General features: G+C 31.9%; 1 protein-coding gene and 2 pseudogenes across 1 annotated transcript; all 3 read left to right on the plus strand.

The window, feature by feature from the left end:
- The first annotated feature begins 10029 nt into the window (after positions 1-10029).
- On the plus strand, positions 10030-13540 carry LOC145608101 (leucine-rich repeat receptor-like tyrosine-protein kinase PXC3). Its single transcript, XM_081663703.1, has 2 exons — positions 10030-12873; positions 12988-13540. Exons 1-2 carry the CDS (start codon positions 10512-10514, stop codon positions 13311-13313), a joined length of 2688 nt encoding a protein of 895 aa, XP_081519829.1. The 5' UTR covers positions 10030-10511; the 3' UTR covers positions 13314-13540.
- A 4509-nt stretch (positions 13541-18049) lies between these two features.
- Positions 18050-18542, plus strand: LOC145606602 (pathogenesis-related protein PR-1 type pseudogene; annotated as a pseudogene).
- A 2311-nt stretch (positions 18543-20853) lies between these two features.
- Positions 20854-21348, plus strand: LOC145606605 (pathogenesis-related protein PR-1 type pseudogene; annotated as a pseudogene).
- Positions 21349-22024: the final 676 nt, after the last annotated feature.

Here is a 22024-nt window from a genome sequence, read left to right on the forward strand (position 1 = left end):
CCACCATAGATCATATTGTCCGATGTGTCTCCCGCCCTAATGTAATTAACTAACGTGCTCCTATATGGATCGTCTATATGTATTTTCAAAATATCATTTAGTAATGAAACGGTAATTTTTATACAACAAGGGGTGTTCACTTATCTAAATTCTAACATTATCAAGCTGGACCAAAAAAAATTCCTGGACTCGTAGACTGAAAAGCACGGTCTAAAATCCATTAGGAAAAGGCCTTGATCTAAGATCTGAAGCCTGCTTTCAATTTGGCCTAATTGTTTCTTGGCCCAAATAACCCATTAGTTTTTAAATTTCTTTCTCCAATAAGGCCCAACATTACCAAGAACAAACCTATAAAACTAAAAGTTCTAAACCCATGTCGAAACACAATTCAGGTTCACTTTCATTAAGGACCCCATGCTAATAAGAATTATTTTTTTATTTATTTTTTTTAAAACAATGCTAATCAGAATCTAATTAGGGCTCATTTGGCAGTGTTATGGTTTCTATTTTTTGGTTTTTATTTAAACTTAAAATCATAATAATTTTAAAAACTGACAATAGAAAAATGGAAACACCTTTTTCTTATTTCCTATTTTTGGTTTGTAGTTTGTAAAAAAACATCAATCTGAAAATCAAAAATGGTGTCAAACAAACCCTGTCTATCCTTTAATGTTTTTTTTTTTTTTTTTTTTTTTTTTTTTTTTTTTTTTTTGGGTGTCAAAATGCTGTGCTTGTTTAGAATCTTGTCTTTTAAATGATTTTTTTCTCCATTATCAAACTTTGTCCTCCTTTTCTATTAAAAGTATGTGCTTAACTGCTTATATTAACTAGTTACTTTTTGAAAAGAATTTTTTTTCCCCTTGATCTCAACATAATGCATGATTAACTGCATACTAATGTCAATAATCTCAACATGCTTTAACTATTTGCCTTAGCAATACATAAGAGTTGAATTATTAAAGTTGTTACACTTGATTTTCACTAATCTAAACTTAACTGAACCTATTGGAACCTAACTAAATTTATCTGGATTTATCAGAGCTTATTAAAACTTATTTTAGTTGTTATTTGAACTTGGGTAACCCTTATCAGAACTTATTATTCTTGAATTTAACTTATTTTTTCCTAAACCAAACTTATCTGAACTTATTTGAACTTATTACACCTTAAATAAGTGAAAATAAGGTGAACAAATACGCCCTTATAGGTACATAGTAACTCTCTAGGTAATGTTACCATGGTATATGTGCACCTTACATGCAATTTTCATTATACAAATTGTACTGTGCCAGTATAAATTTTGAGCAGTAAAATGCCAATTTAAATGAACAAGATTTCATATCCCATTTATGCTTTCAAATAATTAATTAATTACATGGGAATCCAATTAATTTCATACCCCAAGTTGGGATGAACATGAAATGAGCATGATCCAACAAGAATGAAAGGGATGGAGAAAATGATGCCCCAAATAGGAGAGACAAATGATGATACAAAGGTCATGATGCATGTCTGCTAAAAGCTAAAGCTTCTTTCTCAATCAATTCTCTATTAGATTCCCACACTGTAATGCTATCTGCCTTTCCCCCCATCCCCCACAAACCCCTTTACCTTTTCCACCTCTTTTATATACCGGCATCTGTTTGGAATTAATAGTCATGTAAACTATTGAGAAAATTGTTGTACTATGTATAAAATAAGAATAATTTAATTACAAATTATGATTGGTCAAAAATAGGAATAATTTGCAATTTATGATCGGTCTCAATATGTCAATACTTAAATTTAATAAACACCTATTATAACGAGTGGTCTTGTAGAATGAATAGAATCATATCTTATTCTTATTTCATTATAAAGAATTTGGACAATGAAATACTCTTATATTATTTATACAAAGAGTACAATAACTAACTAATTTTTATGTTATTTCCACCTTATTTTCATTGATTTATTTATATATATTTAGAAAAAAAAAAAAAAAAAAAAAAAAGAGTGAAACAAGTTCAGTCCACGTCACTAATATAATAATTATGAAAAATCAAGTTATGTGCATACTATAATAAGTTTAAACAACATAATATTAGGAGATCAAGCGTACATGATTTTAGGAGATAGATATAAGTACTCCCTCCATTTTTAAAAAATTGCCTATAGAATCTATTTGGTAGTTTAAGATCTTTGACCATATATTATCTACTAATATCTAATTATTACTCAGTATTAAATTGATGTGAAACCTTGTTGAATTGTACAAAACTGACAATAAAATGTAAATTTAAGACGTATTTTATAGACATTGAAAAGTCGGAATGGAGCAATTTTTAAGGGATGGAAGAAGGAGAATATACCATCACCATTAATAATAATTTTCATTAATTTGTTTGAAGGGTGTGGCAATCTCTTTTGAAAAGTGGGGCTTGTTTGCACCATGGCTCTTGCACATGGTATTGGTTGAGGGGTACTTCCAAGTGGTGTCAAGTCCATCCCTAAGAAAGTTATAAATAAGAAAAAGATAATAAATAAAGAAAGAAAAAGATTTTGATTCGGATCTGTTTTTTTATGTTGCTCTTCGTACTAGATAATTGGAAAAATATACTTTGTAATATATGTTTGTTTGTGCCTAAAGATGTTTACATTTTGCCTAGGTAGGTCAATCTTAGCATCTATTTATTCTCTAACCTAACAAATGATCAATTAATTTAAAGTTTTTCAAGCCCTTTTTTGTTTCTTTGTTTGTGTCCACCTATAATACTATGCTTGCTTGACATATAATATTGCATTATTGCATGTATATATTGTAAATTGTAATACAAGTACTGCATTTTCAGTAAATCAAAATCAATTAATTGATTGGACATTGAAAATTATATATGAAGGACCCCCAATTAATTAAACAAAGAGATTAGAATTTAATTTTGTTTACAAAATAATAAAAATTACCGTTTATGTATAGGCTTCACCTCCAGCATCATTCTTGCAGAGATTTTAACACTTTGCGAAGATATTAAAGGGTTAATTTTCTAGTTTGGTCTTAAACACCTATGGAGTAATAGAGAAAAGAAACAATCTTTGTATTTTTAATTTACACTGAACATCATTCAATAGTTCACTTAGGGCCTATTCTGCTTGACTGAACTGAGCCAAACTAAACTAAACTAAATTGGTTTGAGATATTTTATGAGAGAAGGAAATAAAGATAAGAATTGAACTGAACTGAACTTATTGGATCTAAACTAAACTAAACTGAAAATAAGCAAAAGAGAACAGGCTCTTATTAGTCATTTCAATGCAATATTGCGGATTTGCAGATGTCTAGAGTCACGCATTCTCTTTTTTCGATTTGATTTCTTTCAAATCCACCATTTATATATTTATAACCGAGAGGCATAATTGCGGACTTCATAGCAAATTATGGCTAAAGTCATCACTCCCCCAAGCTTAATTTCTTTACTTCAGGAGTTCTTTTTATTATAATTTCATGATTAATATGAGTTAATTAAGTTGGTCCTACATTAGTTAGAGACAAGCTAATTTAAGCTTAGTTTTCAAATTTTCATTTCTTTATATTCGGTGTACAAAAAAAATTGTTTCTCAATCACAGCCAAAGACAGAAGATGGTCTACCAACAAAGAATATGACATTTTTGGTTTTGATCCTAGTGTAGCCATTCAGGCAAGGAGCATTCCTAGGCATGTAGCAGAGAACCCGTAAAATTATTCCTCATTGATTGATTTTATTTTTTTTTTATTTTTTAATTTTTAATGTACTACTAAGACTTAAAGACTAGGTGTTTCTTTGCAAAGAAGATAATTATTTGTTTAAGTTAGGGCATACTTTATTTGCTTAATTGCATGCATGTAGTTTAAATTTAAATACACTAATTACAAAGTTAATGCATTTATTGTTAAGATTTGAGCTATCATGTATGATTTTTTCTTAAATTATACGACTATTCTAATACGTATGTAAATGATAGAGTATAAAATCAACAATCAATTCTGAAGCTTTAACTATTCGTTAAAATTTTTAGTTCGGTTGATCTTTATATATGGTATTGAGTGTTAATGAAAGGGAAGCTTGCCGGGCCTAGCGCTAAGACATGATTTGGAATCTATCTCCATTTGTTTGTGTCACAGACCATGTTGGATGACGATTAATTCTCAATGATAATAGCATCAAGATAATCAATTATGCTTTCAACGGTTTTTTTTACTTCAAAAATCTAAACCTTTTCGATCAATCGTTTTAAGGAACTATCATATTTAGGTTTGTTTGAGTTTTCCACCTATTTTGACAAGGGATTGAAAATGTATTATGCCTCAAACCTTGTTTTTTTGGACTTATTTTCAGTTCGCCTCAGCTCAATTCATTGTTCTAGTTCAGTCAATCAGCTTAATTTAAAAGAACAGGGCCTCACTTCAATATCTCGATTCAATTCATGAAATGACCTTAATTATAACTTACCAAAATATAGACTACCGATTTACTTTTTTCCCTCGTTCTTTTCAAAATGATTTATTATTAGTATGATTAAACTAGAACTAGAGGACATGAGAGTTAAGACGAAACATTCCCATCAAGCCAATAGATAATTAGAAAATAGATACCAAATCAAAGGGAAGAAGTAGAGAAAAATTATAATTATAATTTATAATACCTGTATATATTTGTATTTATTCTACAGTTTTGCAAATCTGCTACTCCTAGACTCCTAGTACTGAAGTGATACACGATTGTGGGAATCTAACAAGGCCCAGAGCATGTGGTTGTGTCAAATTTGGATAAAATTGTTTTCAGGAAAAATATGGATTAATAATTTAATACACACCAGTGCCTTTAAAAAAAAATAAATAAATAAAAATAAAAAAAAAATAAATAAATAAAGATTAAAAACCTAGACAACAAATTAAATTAGAAACACAAAGTTGAAAAAAAATGTACTTATACCATAAATAATGTACATAGAAATTAATGTTACCCTAAAATGATCCGTAGTTATCTTGACAAAATAAAAGTTAGTTATTTGGTCTTTACAAAAATGTGACCTCGTAAAAATGACTCATAAAGCATAAAAATAACCACAGTATCCCTAAAAGCTAGATTACCTTGTAATTTATAATAACGAATAACATTCCCTAAATTAGGTTGGTTAAAAGTTATTCCAAAATTGATTAAGAGTTTACCTTAGGTTGGCCTTGTACCTTAAAATTTATATTACATTAGCAGGTGTAACAATATATGCATGGGTAATTGGGTAGCAACCCAAATAATGAACTCATATACGAACGGTATATAGAGTATTTATAGTGTGAAAAAATATAATTGATATTTTATAGGATACAATATATTTCCTCCATCCGTTTTGTAATGATCGCAATCTTTTCTTTTTCATCCATTTCATAAATAATACGGAGTATCAACATTTTCTTATTTGATAAGGATCTACTACTATATTTGTCTCATGCCAATACCACTTACACTACTTGAAAGAAAATTACCTTTTCTTTTTTTTTTTCTTTTTTTGAAACATGAAAGAAAATTACCTTAATCTACCGACCTTGCCACAAGATGAATTGTATTATTGAAATATATAATATATTACCTACCCTTGTCGCATTAAAATTTCAATTTATTAAGAAAAATACTACGTACAAATGTACAATGCAACTATGCAAGCTATATAAATAAAGTTTATAAAAATGGCATGCATGTTTAAAAATTACTCACAAGATCATCTCATCATTATGTATTTGACAAGAATGTGGTTGTTTTTATGTATAAATATTGACATTCCGTACCTCTTGTGTGACCAACCAAACAATAACATGATTTTGTTTCAACCAAAGTCAAAAGTTATAGGCGATGTGATTCTAGTTTGTCTACTAATTTACTAATTAAACAATAAAATAATTTGTACGGATTTTTTTTTTTTTTTAAAAGTATATTATATAGATTTCTACCTTGCATATATAGTTGCATGCCTTAACATTTTTTCTCTTTCTTATTTTCTTTTTATTATTAATTTATTTTCTTTTAATTTTTAAATAATTTTGGTGGGGTCGGGTTGGGTACTGGTTTCAGAAAAGAGAACAATGGAAGATAATAGTCAATCAAATGATGAAGAAAGCAAAGATTGGTAGCTCTTAAAATGTTATTAATGAGTCAAATTATTGCCAATGTCATGTGTTATGGGTAACATCATTAGTAACAGATTTTTTTTAACGTTCCTATAATCATAATTCGCAGTCAAGCCAAAAGGGATGGATCTTATATAGTTCTTATATTAATAAAAATAAATTAAATTAGGGTTAGTCACCTAATTTCCTTTTGTATAGTTTAACTAGAATACATTCTATACTTTTGTCTAGTAAAAAATTAATATCTTGCTCATCTTCATGTTTATAGAATAAAGAATTAAAGGGGAAAAATATTCCTTCATATCCAAACAATTTTTTTTTTTCTTTTAAACCAAATAATGGTTCTAATGTAGATGAACCTTATTGTAAAACTTTGAATATATGCGTGCACTTGATGCTATCTATTTTTAGTTAAAAACCTTTAGTAAGTCAAAATATCACTTCGAAATTGTTTTTTTTTAGCATGAAGCATCTGTAATTTTTCCAAATCTAAAAATGTTATTCAAAAGCAAATTTGAAGGCTATATAAGTGTATCATACACGAAACTGAACCAATTTTGAAAATTTCGAAACCCGGTGTTGAAAACTCACAAGATCGTAGTGGACATATCCTGGAGACATGTAATGTTGTTTGAAAACTATTTGACCATCATCAAGTCACATAATACTTGTGGTGTCTTTGAGGGAATGAGAGAAAGTGTATACGTAAATAATTAAATTGAGAGTTTAAAGAAAAAGTGGACGGTTCGAACTACCCAAATTGCCTCCCGGGATGTAGAGAGGTCCATGGGTAATACTTCTAATTATTTAGTTTTTATTTTTTTTATTATTGTGTCCAAAAATTATCTAAAACAGAAGATTATAATCCATGCTTTCTAACCAATTTTAATTTGAAGGTTTTAGGACCTAGTATCGAACTATTTCAAGATGATAGGGGAATGCATATTGAGGTCATATAATATTGTTTGGAGCCATATATATATATACACACACACACACACACACACACACACACACACACACACACACACACACATATAATAACTTAAAAGAAGGGTCTGTTCTAATTTACTGAAGTGCACTGAACCGACATGAGATGAACTTAACCGGACTAAGCTGAACTGAATAATTGTTTATGAGAGAAGGAAATTAGGAACTGAACTGATTGGAGCTGAACTGAACTGATTAGAGCTGAACTGGACTGGATTGAAATTAAGCTGAAGAGAACATGCCCGAAATAGACGACTAAATTGATTTGATTAAGGGAGGTGTGTTTATATAAACGACTAAATTGATTATTTAGAGGCAAAGTTGATGGTTCTAACTACCAAAATGACCTATCGAGGTTTCATGGGGTCCACGGAAAACATCTCGATGACCTCTCCTTTTAGACCTAGAAAGTAAAAATAATAAATAAAAAATTGAAGGTTATAACTTAATTATATGCCTTATAATCCATGTTTTTAGCCTAATATTAGAAAAAAAAAATATTAAAATTGAAGTGAATGCTTTTTTTGACATTAAACAAGATGAGGAAGAATCCATCCCAATCTACAAATAGTTTGCTGAGTTCTAGAATCTAAGTTTCTTAAAAATTTTAAATATGATCGACACAAGACATGCATTGATTAATAGGTGTGGAGCCTATTGCTGCAACAAATTAGACATATAACATCAAAACCGGGTTAACTGATAATACATTCTTTTTACCTATATTTTCCTTAACCTTAATTTATTTGACCTTACTATATTTTTCTTGAATAAAAAGCAAAAATAAGGTAAAATATAACTATTTGAACAAAAAATAAGTTATAAAAAAAGTCTAAAGTCAGTCATATAAGGGTATGTTCTCTTCAGCTTATTTTCAGTTCAGGTTAGTTTAACTCCAATAAGTTCAGTTCAATTCTTAATTTCGTTCTCTCATAGAATATTTAGCTTAGTTCAGTTCAATTTAGTTTAACTCCAATAAGTTAAGTTATGTTAAGTTCAGTTCAGTTCAACTCAATTCAATAAATCAGAACAGGCCCTAAGTCATAACACATTTGTTTATATATTTGAATAGTTAGTTCAAAAGAATTTGAAGCTTTTTTTTCCCTTAAAAATGAACCCTAACCTCAACAACATGTAATTGGTGTTCGGTAAAACAATAATTAAATAATGTAATATTATTTACGTAAAAATTGTGGCAGGGGTTACCCGAGTTAGGGCCTGTTTACATTTACTGAATTGAGCTGAACTGAACTGATTGGCCGGAGCTGAACTGAATTGAAATGAATAGAGCTGAAATAAATATTTTATGAGAGAGGGAAATTAGGAGCTGAATTGAACTGAACTGAATTGAATAAAGCTGAAATGAATATTTTTGAGAGAGCGAGGAAAATTAGGAGTTGAACTGAACTGAATTGATTAGAGCTGAAATAAACTGAACTGATTGGAGCTGAACTGAACTGAAATTAAGATGAAGTGAACAGGCTCTTATTCAGTCAGGTCTTACTCAAGTTACTCAGTTAGGGGTTACTTGAGGGGTTCGGACAGGAGTTACTCGAGGGGTTCACTCAGTCAAGGGTTACTCGAGTTACCGGATAAGGGACGATTACTCGAAGGGTTACTTGGTCATGGGTTACTCGAGTTACTCAGCAAGGGGTTACTCAAGTTACTCGGTTAGAAGTTATTTAAGGAGTTCTGTCAGGGGTTACTCAAGTAAATTGTTCAAGGGTTACTTAAGGAGTTACTTAAGGGTTTAGCCAGGGGTTACTTGAGGGTTCAGCCAGGGGTTACTCAGTCAGGGTTTACTTAGAGGGGTTACTCGCTCAGGGGTTTCTCGAGGGGTTCGGTCATGGATTACTTGAGGGGTTACTCGGTGAGGGGTTACTTGATGGGTTACTCGGTCAGGAGTAACTCAAGTGATCCCTTATCGGGCAATTTGAGTAACCCCGTCAACTCGAGTAACCTCTGATCGAGAAACCCTTGTCGCACGGTAAAGCAATTCAAGCCGCATACAAAAAAATATGTACAAATTAATAATTCTATAATCACTAACTTTGATATTAAAATTGACTATTTAATTTTGCAATATGTTTCGATAGTAAATTTGGCCAAAGAGAAAACACTCTATTTGAGCTTCATTTGCAATTTACAAGTTTCTATATTTCAAATTTGGGTGAGGAGAGAACACACTAATTAGTAAAGTTTTTTTTTTATTTTTTTATTTTAATATCAACCCTGTATCTCTCATAATAAAATTATTTGTACTACGTCCTAAACAACTCACTTCATTCTCTTTGCTCACATATTTTTAAAATCATGTGATTCATGTCGTCAACTCATAAGAACGCGTGTATCAAATACTAGTATTCAAAAACGAAGGAAGTACATGGCCTATGCCCTATGTGCCAATAAAACAAATAGGATGACATTTATGTAAATAATGGAAACATGAGAAGAAGAGGTGGTGCAAAATTTGATGGTAAAAAGTACCACTACATTACACTCCTATTATTAAAAGACAGAAAATAAATAATAAAAATCCCAAAATGCCCTCCTATGTGCATGTAAAACACATAAACCCTATACGGCTAGATGAAGGAAGCCTAATCAATGCTAAGGTTGCCTGCCCCTAACAAAAAAACCAAGAAGTGACAGTGAGCGTAGGACAAAGGGAAAACACCTGGTCCGTGAAATTAGTGAATACATAATCTTGTATGCTTCTTTCATTCTTTCAACTTTCACCTTCTTCCTTCCCTTTTCCCTCCTTTCTTTTCCATAAAGTTACATTACATTTCATTACATTACCTGTTTTGGTCCTTTGCAATCAATGTGTCTCTTTCCTTTTATTTCATTTCATAACCAACAAAAAACAAATTAAATTAAACCGCCCTTTTATGTTACTATTGCCCCAATTTCTCCTTTGATTTTGCTTTCTTCAAAAGTTCCACTTTCAGTTTTCCTTTTTTCAAACACACATATGTGCACATTTTCACTTTCAGCTCTACTTTAATGGAGTTTTTTTTTTTTAATCTGATTTTTTTTTGTTCATAATTTTGAAAGTTTCTTTCATGGGGTTCTCCAAAAATGAGAATTTTCATCTGGGTTTGCTGTTTTGAGTATTCAGTTTCATAGCCACATTGTGTCTTAAAAATGAAATCTTTTCATCTGGTTGTTTGAACATTTTGCAACTTTTCACTGACAATTTCCACTTGTTCTTACATGGGTTCCTCCAAAAAATGAAAATTTCCATCTGGGTTTTTGATAATTTTGTATTAGATTTTGTTTGATTTTCTGGGTGTTACATTTCATACCCACATTTGTACTTTCTAATTCTGGAAAGCTAAACTGAATTTAGAGAGCAAAAGTACAAAAAAGAGGGTAAAAATGTGCTCAATTCAAAGAGAAAACTCAAAATTTGTGAAAATTCCAAGATTGTTTTTCTCAATTTTGCTCATTGTTGTGTTTCTAACAATAGTAAGGTCTGAGCTCCCTGATCAAACTACAATGTTTGCATTAAATGAAGAAATTGGGGTACCAGGTTGGGGTGTTAATAGTTCAGATTATTGCAATTGGAGAGGTATTGTTTGTAGTTCAAATCAAACTGTTGAAGTTCTTGATCTTTCTAGCCGTTGGCTTAGAGGTAATGTTACTCTAATTTCTGACCTCAAAGCATTGAAATGGTTAGACCTGTCAAATAACTATTTTTCTGGGCCAATTCCTACTGTTTTTGGTAGTTTAGCTGAGCTTGAGTTTCTTGATTTGTCTACTAATAAATTTGTGGGTTCAATTCCTATTGAGTTTGGAAAACTTCAGAATCTTAAAGCATTGAACCTTTCTTACAATGTTCTTGTTGGTGGGATACCTGATGAACTTGCAGCATTAGTAGAATTGCAGGATTTTCAGGTATCTGGTAACAAGTTGAATGGTTCGATTCCGAAATGGGTTGGGAATTTAACTAATCTTAGAGTTTTTGCTGCTTATGAGAATGATTTGGGTGGTGAAATTCCTGACAGTTTGGGTTCGGTTTCTGAACTCGAGTTGTTAAACCTTCACTCGAATTCGCTTGATGGGTCTATACCAGAGGGACTGTTTGCTAAGGGGAAGTTGGAGTTTTTAGTGCTTACTCAGAACAGGTTGACAGGAACAATTCCTGAATTGATTGGGAGCTGTGACAACCTTTCGAGCATTCGAGTTGGGAACAATAATCTTATAGGCAGTATTCCAAAATCTGTTGGGAATATATCTAGCCTTACATATTTTGAGGCTAATAATAACAATCTTTCAGGGGAGATTGTTGTGGAATTTGCTCGTTGCTCGAACCTCACTCTTTTGAATTTGGCCTCAAATGGGTTTACTGGCATCATTCCTCCTGAACTAGGACAGCTCAGTAATCTGCAGGAATTGATAGTTTCAGAAAATAGTCTGTTTGGGGATATACCGGAGTCAATTCTTCGTAACAGAAATCTTAACAAGCTTGATCTTAGCAACAACAAATTCAATGGCACCATTCCTGCTGACTTATGCAACACCTCTAGATTGCAATTCTTGTTGTTGAGTCAAAATTCTATGAGAGGAGAAATACCTCATGAGATTGGGAATTGTGTTAAATTACTGGATTTGCAGCTTGCTACTAATTATCTAACTGGCACAATTCCTCCTGATATTGGTCGCCTGAAAAATTTGCAGATATCGCTGAATTTGAGCTTCAATCATCTCCATGGACCTCTACCACCGGAGTTAGGGAAGCTCGACAAGTTGGTTTCATTGGATGTATCCAACAATCGACTGTCTGGTGCAATCCCATCAGCACTCAAAGGCATGCTTAGTTTGATAGAAGTTAATTTCTCGAACAATTTGCTCAGTGGCCCTATACCTGCTTTTGTACCATTTCAGAAAAGCCTAAATTCTAGCTTCTCAGGAAATAAGGCTCTATGTGGTCAGCCATTGACTTCATCTTGTGACAATGGAGATGATCAGGATAACTATACTCACAAGATATCTTACAGGATCGTATTAGCTGTTATTGGTTCTGGATTGGCAGTCTTCATTTCTGTTGCCGTGGTGGTTCTGCTGTTCATGATGCGAGAAAAACAAGAAAATTCAGCCAAAGACATAGGCGTTGTGGATGATAGTGCTACTAGCAAACCACTGATAACTGCAGGCAATATCTTTGTTGAAAATTTCAGGCAAGCTATAGATTTTGATGCTGTTGTTAAGGCAACTTTCAAGGACACAAACAAGCTTAGCAGCGGGACTTTTAGCACAGTTTACAAGGCGACCATGCCCTCAGGAATCATTCTCTTGGTAAGAAGTCTTAAATCGGTGGACAAGACCATAATTCACCACCAGAACAAGATGATAAGGGAGCTTGAAAGGTTGGGAAGACTAAACCATGATCATCTGATGAGACCCCTCGGTTTTGTAATTTATGAGGATGTTGCCCTTTTGTTGCATGAATACATGAGCAATGGGACCTTGTTTCAACTTCTTCATGAAAATACAAAGAAACCTGAGTATGAACCCGACTGGCCTACTAGGCTTTCCATTGCCATTGGAATAGCAGAAGGGTTGGCATTTCTTCACAGTGTGGCTGTTATTCACCTTGATATCTCTTCTGGTAATATACTTTTAGATGCAAATATGAGTCCTCGAGTTGCTGAGATCGAGATTTCAAAGCTTCTTGATCCATCCAGAGGTACTGCAAGTATCAGTGCAGTCGCCGGCTCATTTGGTTATATTCCCCCAGGTCTGTTCTGACATTCGAAATTTCTTTTCTATCTTTACTCCGTGTAGTGTATTACTAATATTATGAGCACTCTTGATGCTAACTTGCTGAAGAAACTCTTGCTTTGGTGACCAGAATATGCATACACAATGCAAGTTACTGCACCAGGAAATGTGTACAGCTATGGTGTTATCTTGCTTGAAATTCTTACAACACATCTACCTGTCGAGGAGGCATTTGGCGAGGGAGCAGATTTAGTGAAGTGGGTTCAAAGTGCTCCGATGAGGGGGGAAACTCCAGAGCAGATACTCGATGCAAGGCTTAGCACAGTTTCATTTGCTTGGAGAAAAGAAATGCTTGCAGCTTTGAAGGTTGCATTGCAGTGCACAGATACCACGCCCGCCAAAAGACCCAAGATGAAAAAAGTTATTGAAATGCTTCAAGAGGTTAAGGAGAAATAGATTTGGTCTATGCAAATGCAATCAAGCAAAGATTGATTATGAGATGCGATTTTTAAGCATTTGCTTGAATGATTACATAATATCACTAGTTTTTGGCAGGAATGAGTTTTATTTTGCCATTCTGTATAATCCGCTTCATAATTGTATGATTAAATTTTCTAATACGGAGTATGTAGTAGTTTCAAGGCATTGATTTAGATTTTACAATATTCTAAGCATTGGGTCTAGATCGAAATCAACGAGGTGAGACGTATGCAGCTCCTTTCATTGAACTGCATAGTGCATACATATTGTCCTTGAGAAACCTTAGATTTAAATGATTCACTTCAAATAATACTGAAGTAGATTTGAGACTGTTCTGTAGTCCAGTATAATGCAACCTCAGACTGCATCCTGGCAATGATATCGCAATGTTGAGGCTAAGAGTACATCCGGAACCCAAAATTTGTTACTTTTAAATGTACTAGTGGTATTATGTCCATTTCCATGGACTGAATGCATCGTTCTTCAACTTCTTAATAAATATGGCCGATATCAAAATGGTTTACTAAAGATCAATTGAAAACAACCTCTCTGTTGTCGTAGACTCGTAGGGGTAAGTCACATACATCCATCCCTCTTACTTTGTAGTCTGCAGTATTCACTGAATCACTGATATTCAATACGCAGTAATAGTTAATCACATACAAGCAAACCAAAGATTGTACAATCTTATTCTTACATACAACAATCTTATCAGTAACTCATTGAAACCTACACATGAAGATAAGAAACAGTTAATCAAAAGAGGTTAACTGATACAACAACAAAGACACTATATCTAGGTATCTTTGGGTTTGACGACGAAATTCTGGCGACTGATGGGGTTCATGACCACCGGAGGGCCAGCCGTGCGAGGCCATTTCTGAAACTTCTTGTCAGTTTCTTCCCACCACTCTTTGTTAGAAACAGTCATTGGAGTTGTGCCTGATTCATGATAAAATTGAACCATGCAGCATCATTAGCAATTTGCAATAATGAACCAAAATTGTTAGGAATCGATTTTCCTTAGTTTGTATTTCTGTATGACAGGTTTATATACAACCTTAAAACATATTAGGCATAAACTTAGGCCCATAAGCTAATTACAATATTAAGGCTTAACAATTATACAATCAACTTGCCTCCAAAAATCTTCTTGTCAGCAGCAAGATAAAAAAACGCATATGAAACACCAAACGATCCTAAGAGTGATGCGACTATATACTTGGCAGACATATTCAAACTGCAAAACAGAAATTAATAGGATCATTACTCATAATAATGATGCACATTCGTTATATTCCATTAGAAAAATAACACAAGTTTGTTTTACTTAATTTATATTGATTGAAAAGGAAAGTCATAATACTTTCATCCACAAATAAATTCTACCCACATTCCATAATCCGACATAGAAGATACTTGTTACCTCTGCTCTATGTACGAAAATTTTATCACACTCAATCTACTAAGGGGGTGTTTGGTATGGGTTTTTCATAGGAAAGGAAACGGAAACAGATTACACGGAAACAGATTACCGTTTCCGTTTGAATCCGTTTGGTTGATCACTAAAGTAACACAATCCGTTTCTTGGTGGTAACCCATTCCTTAGTAATACCAAACAAGTAGTAAGGATAACACTATATATTACCCTTTCCCCTCCTAATTTGTTTCCATTTCCTTACATTTACTAATTTGATACCAAACACCCCCTAAAACTCTCACTACGTGCTTCTAAATAATAACATGACTACATGAGAACATACAAGGACTTTATGAAGTGATACGAGTATCTTAGCATCTCCGATGGTAGTAACTAGGAACTTGCTTGCAAAATATTAAAAATGGCTTGACCATTGAAGAAAATTAGCCAAGATGACATACTCTCTATACCACGAAATCATATAAGTTTTAATGAAAATTTTATGGTGGCCAATTAAAATATGACTATTATAATGTTTTAATGATGATTATACAGTTCATGATTGACCACTCCAGTTCAGTAAGGTTCTGAAACTACATAATCATGATTAACCACTTAACAAGGGTGATTAATTGCGATTAACTAGAGTGGTTAATCATGATTATGCAAGCATTTAGATTAACTGGAGTGGTTAATTTTAAAGACACTCCCAAAAATCAAAATTCATACATGAATAATTGCTAACTTTTTCCTACAATTTAATTCCAAAATATTAAAATGGTGATCCAATTAAAAGGAACAAAAACAAATAGAATTTGAGCTAAATTACAGAAAAGATAGTTGAATGATAAATTGCAGCAATAGTAAAACATAGATACGTACCCTGTATTCAGAAATGAAAGACTGGAGAAAGAAGCCTAGAACCTTTGATACGGAGTAGTAATTAAAATCCTACGAGTAGCTATTAATAAAAAATGAAAAATCCCAAAATTCAAAGATGTTGCATTCAGTTTTATTCATGATGTACAGTAAAGTGGTCCCACAAATATCATCCATAACCACAAAAGTGTAAATTTAACAAGCAGCAGAGGACGCATGTCACGCACCTGGGTCGATCCCATTTGACTCTTTTACTTTAGATGTCATCTTCATCTTCTCCATTCTTTAATACATCCTCCGTTTTTTTTTTATATGTATCACTTTGACAATTGTACTATTCACATGCTATAGTTGATTTAATTTTTTCACTTGAATAAATGTTATTATATTATATATCATTAGATTCGTCATAATGTTTAGTTTCATAATATAATTTTGTTACAAATAAAGATATTTATGGTCAAAATAGCGTCTCGGCAAATGTAGCGGTCAAACTGATGCATATATATATAAAAAAAAAAACAGAGGGAGTACCTTTTTTTTCGCATAATATTGGATTAATAAAATAGACATTATAATGTATTTCATAATAATAATTACTTGATATTTAAAATTGATAGCCTATCACTTTTAAAAGTTTGGGAAAAAAATATGGTTTAATTAATTTTACTACCTCTATCCTTTTCTATAATAATACTTAGCAATTATGCTACTCCCTTCGTTTCTTTATATGATGACATGTATCGATAAAGTTACTAACATTTTAGGGCCTGTTTTCTTACGTTGAAATTCAGTACAATTCAATTCAATTCAGTTCAGTTCAGTTCAGTTCAGTTCAGCTCCTAATTTCCTTCTCTTATAAATTATTCATTTCAGTTCAGTTTAGTTCAATTCAGCTGAGTTCAGTTCAGTTCAGTTCAGTTCACTTCAGTTCAGTTGAGTTCAGTCAATGAGAACATGCCCTTAGTCTTTATTATCTTATTTTATTTATTATTGAGTATATTAGCAAGTTCGGAAAGCTTTATACGGAGTAGGTGTTAGACCATCTCTAATTGTGAGACTTGAGTGAGTATTTTTTAGGGAAGAGAGAATTTTATCTAAACTTAGCAACTTCAAAAGAAAGTTGTCAAGTTTAGATACTCAACTTTGAGCCTCATATGACAAAAAGTGTGGGTCATTTATCAATATTATAATATATTATGTAATTTATTTACATTTTTGGATTTTTTTTGTTTTTTTGAAAAACATACAATATGGATTTGGTGGGCCATAAATTAAAAGTGACATTAGTAAACTTTCAAGAGTTTCACAATAGGGAAATAAGACTTCACATGAGTTGCTAAATTGACAATTGAGTTGGGTATTACTATTGGAGGTAAACAACAACTCATTTTGTATTTCTTAGAATTGCAAATGAGTATTGCTTTGTAGTAGAGGGATTAGTATTTAATTTTTATAAGATAGATTTTCATCTCTTTTAAAACAAATCAAAATTCTATTCATAATTTTTTTAGCAACAAATTAAATTGCAAATTGTGAAATATGGATAAATAAAAATTAGGCATTATAATGTACTTTGTAATAAATTATTACTTGGTAATTTAAAAATGATAGCCTAAAACTCTTAAAAGGTTATAAAAAAATGGTTTAATTAATACTACTTCCTCCATCCCTTTTTATAAAAATATTAGCAATAATACTACTCCCTTCGTTCCTCTATATGATGATACTAGCGATAAATTTACTAACATTTAAGTCTTTATTATCTTAATTTACTTATTATTGAGTACATTAGCAAGTTTGGCAAGCCTTATACGGAGTGGGTGTTAGAATTGCAAATAAGTATTGCTTTGTAGTAGAGGGATTAGTATATTGTATAAATACATAGTATATAACATATATACTTGTATTTAATTTTTATAAGATATATTTTCATCTCTTTTAAAACAAATCAAAATTCTATTCATAATTTAGCAATATATAGTTTTTTTTAGCAATAAATTAAATTGCAAATTGTAATATTTTCAAATTTCAAATTCTGTGAACTTTAAAACATTTATTTAAGGTGTAATCGGTGGGATTTCTACACTCTAAATTTCAATACATTTTATTATCAACCAAAGAACCATTAAATAAAAATTGAAATAGATAGAATATAATATCACCAATTGTAGATTAGTTAAAAGTATAGCACACCTAATTTCTATTAGATACCAAATTTCACATTCCATAAAAAAAGCCAATGGCCCATACATCAAAAATTTCACAAGAATCCCTACTTTTAAGCACCATCATTATTATTTTTAACAAAAAACTAACACAAAACCACCTATATATACATATATAATTCCCCAACCTTTTTCCATATCTTTTCATTTTCCTACTCTCCCGGGTTTCAAACTCACCCAAAACAATGGCTATTTCAAATCTTTCCTTAGCCATTGTTTTGGTAAGTGGACTTACCATGGCTCATGTGTTTGGCCACAACATCCCTATTTGATTGGAAACTTCAATATCTTGCGCCAACCAATGCGGTTCGTCTTGCAGCATTGCAACCCCCTTTAGTTTGGAACGAAACTCTTGCAACCTTTGCTAGATCGTATGCTAAAGAGAGGGTCGTAGATTGCCAATTACAACACTCAAATAACCCAATATATGGTGAGAACATTGCAATGAGTCCTGGTGAATTAAGCCCAACTGAAGCCGTGGATTTGTGGGCCGGTGAAAAGTCTAATTATGATTATGGTTCTAATAATTGCAAAGAAATGTGTGGGCATTACACACAAATCGTTTGGAAAGATACACAAAGTGTTGGGTGTGCCAAAGAAAAGTGTCAAAATGGAGGCACTTTTATTACTTGCAATTATTATCCCCCTGGAAATGTTATAGGAGAAAGACCTTTTTAAGCATTTTTGGTAGGAAAATTTTATGTGTTAGGGCCATTTTTTATAATTCTTCATATTGGTTAAACATTTTTGTATACATAAATATAAGTGGAACGTGTAATGTATTGACACAACATTTCATATTCAGCCTTGCTTTTTAGGCTAGAAGTAAAATATGCAACAACTTAACTAATTTTTTGTTACAACGTTCCCCCATTGTCGATATAGTCTAACATTGTATAGAACCCTTGATGGTTTAAAAAAATTATTATTGCACTATTTCAACCTTTTGAAGATTGAAAAAAGAATTTTATAAGTCATTTCATCTATTACCTCTGTTTCATTATAGTTGAGTAAAGATTATCAACTTGCCTCCAAATATATATCGATCTTGTCATCAGCAAGATAAAAAAAAACGCATATGAAACACCAAATGGTCCTAACTATATATTTGGCAGACATATTCAAGCTGCAAAACAGAAATTAATCGGTTCATTACACATAATAATAGTGCACATCCATTATATTCCATTAGAAAAACATAAGTTTGTTTTGCAAAACTTATTTTTATTGAAAATAAAAGTCGTAATATTTAAGAGCCTATTCTGTACACCTGAAGTCATTTGCTCATTAATTTTTACACATTTAAAATAACAAATTCTAATAATAGTCCTTTCATCCATCAAAAATCTATTCACATCCTTCCATAGTCCGACATAGAAAATACTTTATTGTTACCTCTGCTAACTCTATGTACGAAAATCTTATCACACTCGATCTATTAAAATTCTTAATATATGCTTCTAGACAATAACATGACTATATGAAATACGAGCATCTTAGCATATCAAAGATAGTAATTAAAAACTTGCTTGCAATTATCAAAAGCAGCTTGACCATTGAAGTTGTAGTAGAAAATTAACTAAGGTGACATAGTCTATATATCACGAAATCATATAAGTTTTAATGAAATTTTGATGATTAATGGTCGATCAAAATATGACTATTATAATGTTTTAATTGCCTCAAAAAAATTATAATGTTTTAATAATCATGCAGTCTATGATTGACCCCTCTAGTTCAGTAATTTTGAAATTGCATAATCATGATTAACCACTTAACTAGAATGATTAATCATGATTATGCAAGCATTTAGATTAAGGGTGGCCAGTTCTCATTGACTGAACTCAGCTGAATAGAACTGAACTGAGCTGAACTGAACTAAACTAAACCGAGCTGAACTGAACCGAACTGAACGGAATCGAACTGAATTAAAAATTTTATAAGAGAAGGAAATTAGGAGCTGAAATGATCTGAACTGAACTGAACTGAACTGGACTGAATTGAATTGAGCTGAACTGAATTGAACTAAATTTCAAAGTAAGAGAACAGGCCCTAACTGGACTGGTTAAGTGCTAAATAAGAGAGAAAATAGAAGTGAATGACTTGATTCTCATTGATTGGTTCCACCTTAATATATAAAATACAAGTTAACCTTTATATGATAGGATTATGAAACTAGGAAAATATGGAAAAGATATCAAAAAGATATTAACTAGCCTCAAGAGATACTAACAAAATATTTCCTTAAATATATCCTCAATATAAAGCTTAAAGTAACTCTCAAAAATCAAACTTTCATAGTACAAGATTAACTGGTAATTGCTTGTGTCCTACAATTTCTTTCCAAAAGACCCGAAACCCGAATCGACCCGAAATGAACCGATCCGAAATCATCCGACCCGAATGACCCATTTGCCATGACTACTTTGTAGTAGAGGGATTAGTACATTATATAAATACATAGTATATAACATATATTTAATTTTTTAAGATAGATTTTCATCTCATTTAGAACAAATCAAAATTCTATTCATAATTTAGTAGGAGTTTATTTAGCAACAAATTAAATTGCAAATTGTGATATTTTTAACTTCCAACTTCAATGAACTTTGAAACATTTATTTAAGGTATAATTGGTGGGATTACTACATTCTAATTTCTAATACATTTTATTGTCAACCAAAGAAGCGTTTAATAAATATTGGATATAAATAGAATATAAAATCACCAATTATTGATTAGTTAAAAGAATAGAACACCTAATTTCTATTAGATACTTTATTTCACATTCTCCAACAAATAAAAATAAAAAAAAAACCAATGGTCCATACATAAAAAATTTCACAAGAATCCCTATGTTTAAGCATCGTCATTATTATTTTTAACAAATCTTTAACACAAAATCACCTATATAAACATAATTCCCCAACTTTTTTTTTCATATCTTTTCATTTCCCCACTCTCCTAGGTTTCAAACTCCCCCAAAACAATGGCTAATTCAAATCTTTCCTTAGCCATTGTTTTGGTAAGTGGTCTTACCATGGCTCATATATGTTTGGCCACAACATCCCTATTTGATTGGAAACTTCAATATCTTGCGCCAACCAATGCGGTTCGTCTTGCAGCATTGCAACCCCCTTTAGTTTGGAACGAAACTCTTGCAACCTTTGCTAGATCGTATGCTAAAGAGAGGGCCGTAGATTGCCAATTACAACACTCAAATCACCCAATATATGGTGAGAACATTGCACTGAGTCCTGGTGAATTAAGCCCAACTGAAGCCGTGGATTTGTGGGCCGGTGAAAAGCCTAATTATGATTATGGTTCTAATAATTGCAAAGAAATGTGTGGGCATTACACACAAATCGTTTGGAAAGATACACAAAGTGTTGGGTGTGCCAAAGAAAAGTGTCAAAATGGAGGCACTTTTATTACTTGCAATTATTATCCCCCTGGAAATGTTGAAGGAGAAAGGCCTTTTTAAGCATTTTTTGGTAGGAAAATTTTATGTGTTAGGGCCATTCTTTATAATTCTTCATATTGGTTAAACTTTTTTGTATACATGAATATAAGTGGTAAGCGTAATGTATTAACACAACTTTTCATATTCAGCCTTGCTTTTGAGGCTAGGTGTAAAATATGCAACAACTTAACTAATTTTTTGTTACAACTTTGTTTCGCCATTGTCGATATAGTCTAACATTGCATAGAACCCTTGATGGTTTTAAAAAAATTACTATTGCACTATTCAACCTTTTGAAGATTGGAAATGATTGAATACGTCATTTCATCCAGTGCCTCTGTTTCGAGTTATATTCAACAAAGTAAAACTTTCCTATTTTAGTATATTTTTTGTGTAAAATTACTGAACTACTCTTATTTTAAAAATCTACAATATACTTTTCCTATAAAAAAAAAAAACTACAATATACTCAAGTAACTCAACACACTACTAATATATGTGGGAAAGGTGCACACATTAACTGGTGATGATACATACTAATTCAGTCGCTCTTCCCATCTGAAGAGGCAAAACAAGGTAGTCGAGTGAATAAAACAAAATGAGGGTCGTAATTTGGTTTATTTATTTATTTATTTTTTTAGACTCATAATTTGGTATTTGTATAGTGTATAAATATTTAAAAAACCAAATGATATGG

This window comes from Chenopodium album, chromosome 23 (genome assembly GCF_948465745.1).
Source record: "Chenopodium album chromosome 23, dcCheAlbu1.1, whole genome shotgun sequence".
NCBI classification, from domain to species: Eukaryota; Viridiplantae; Streptophyta; class Magnoliopsida; order Caryophyllales; family Amaranthaceae; genus Chenopodium; species Chenopodium album.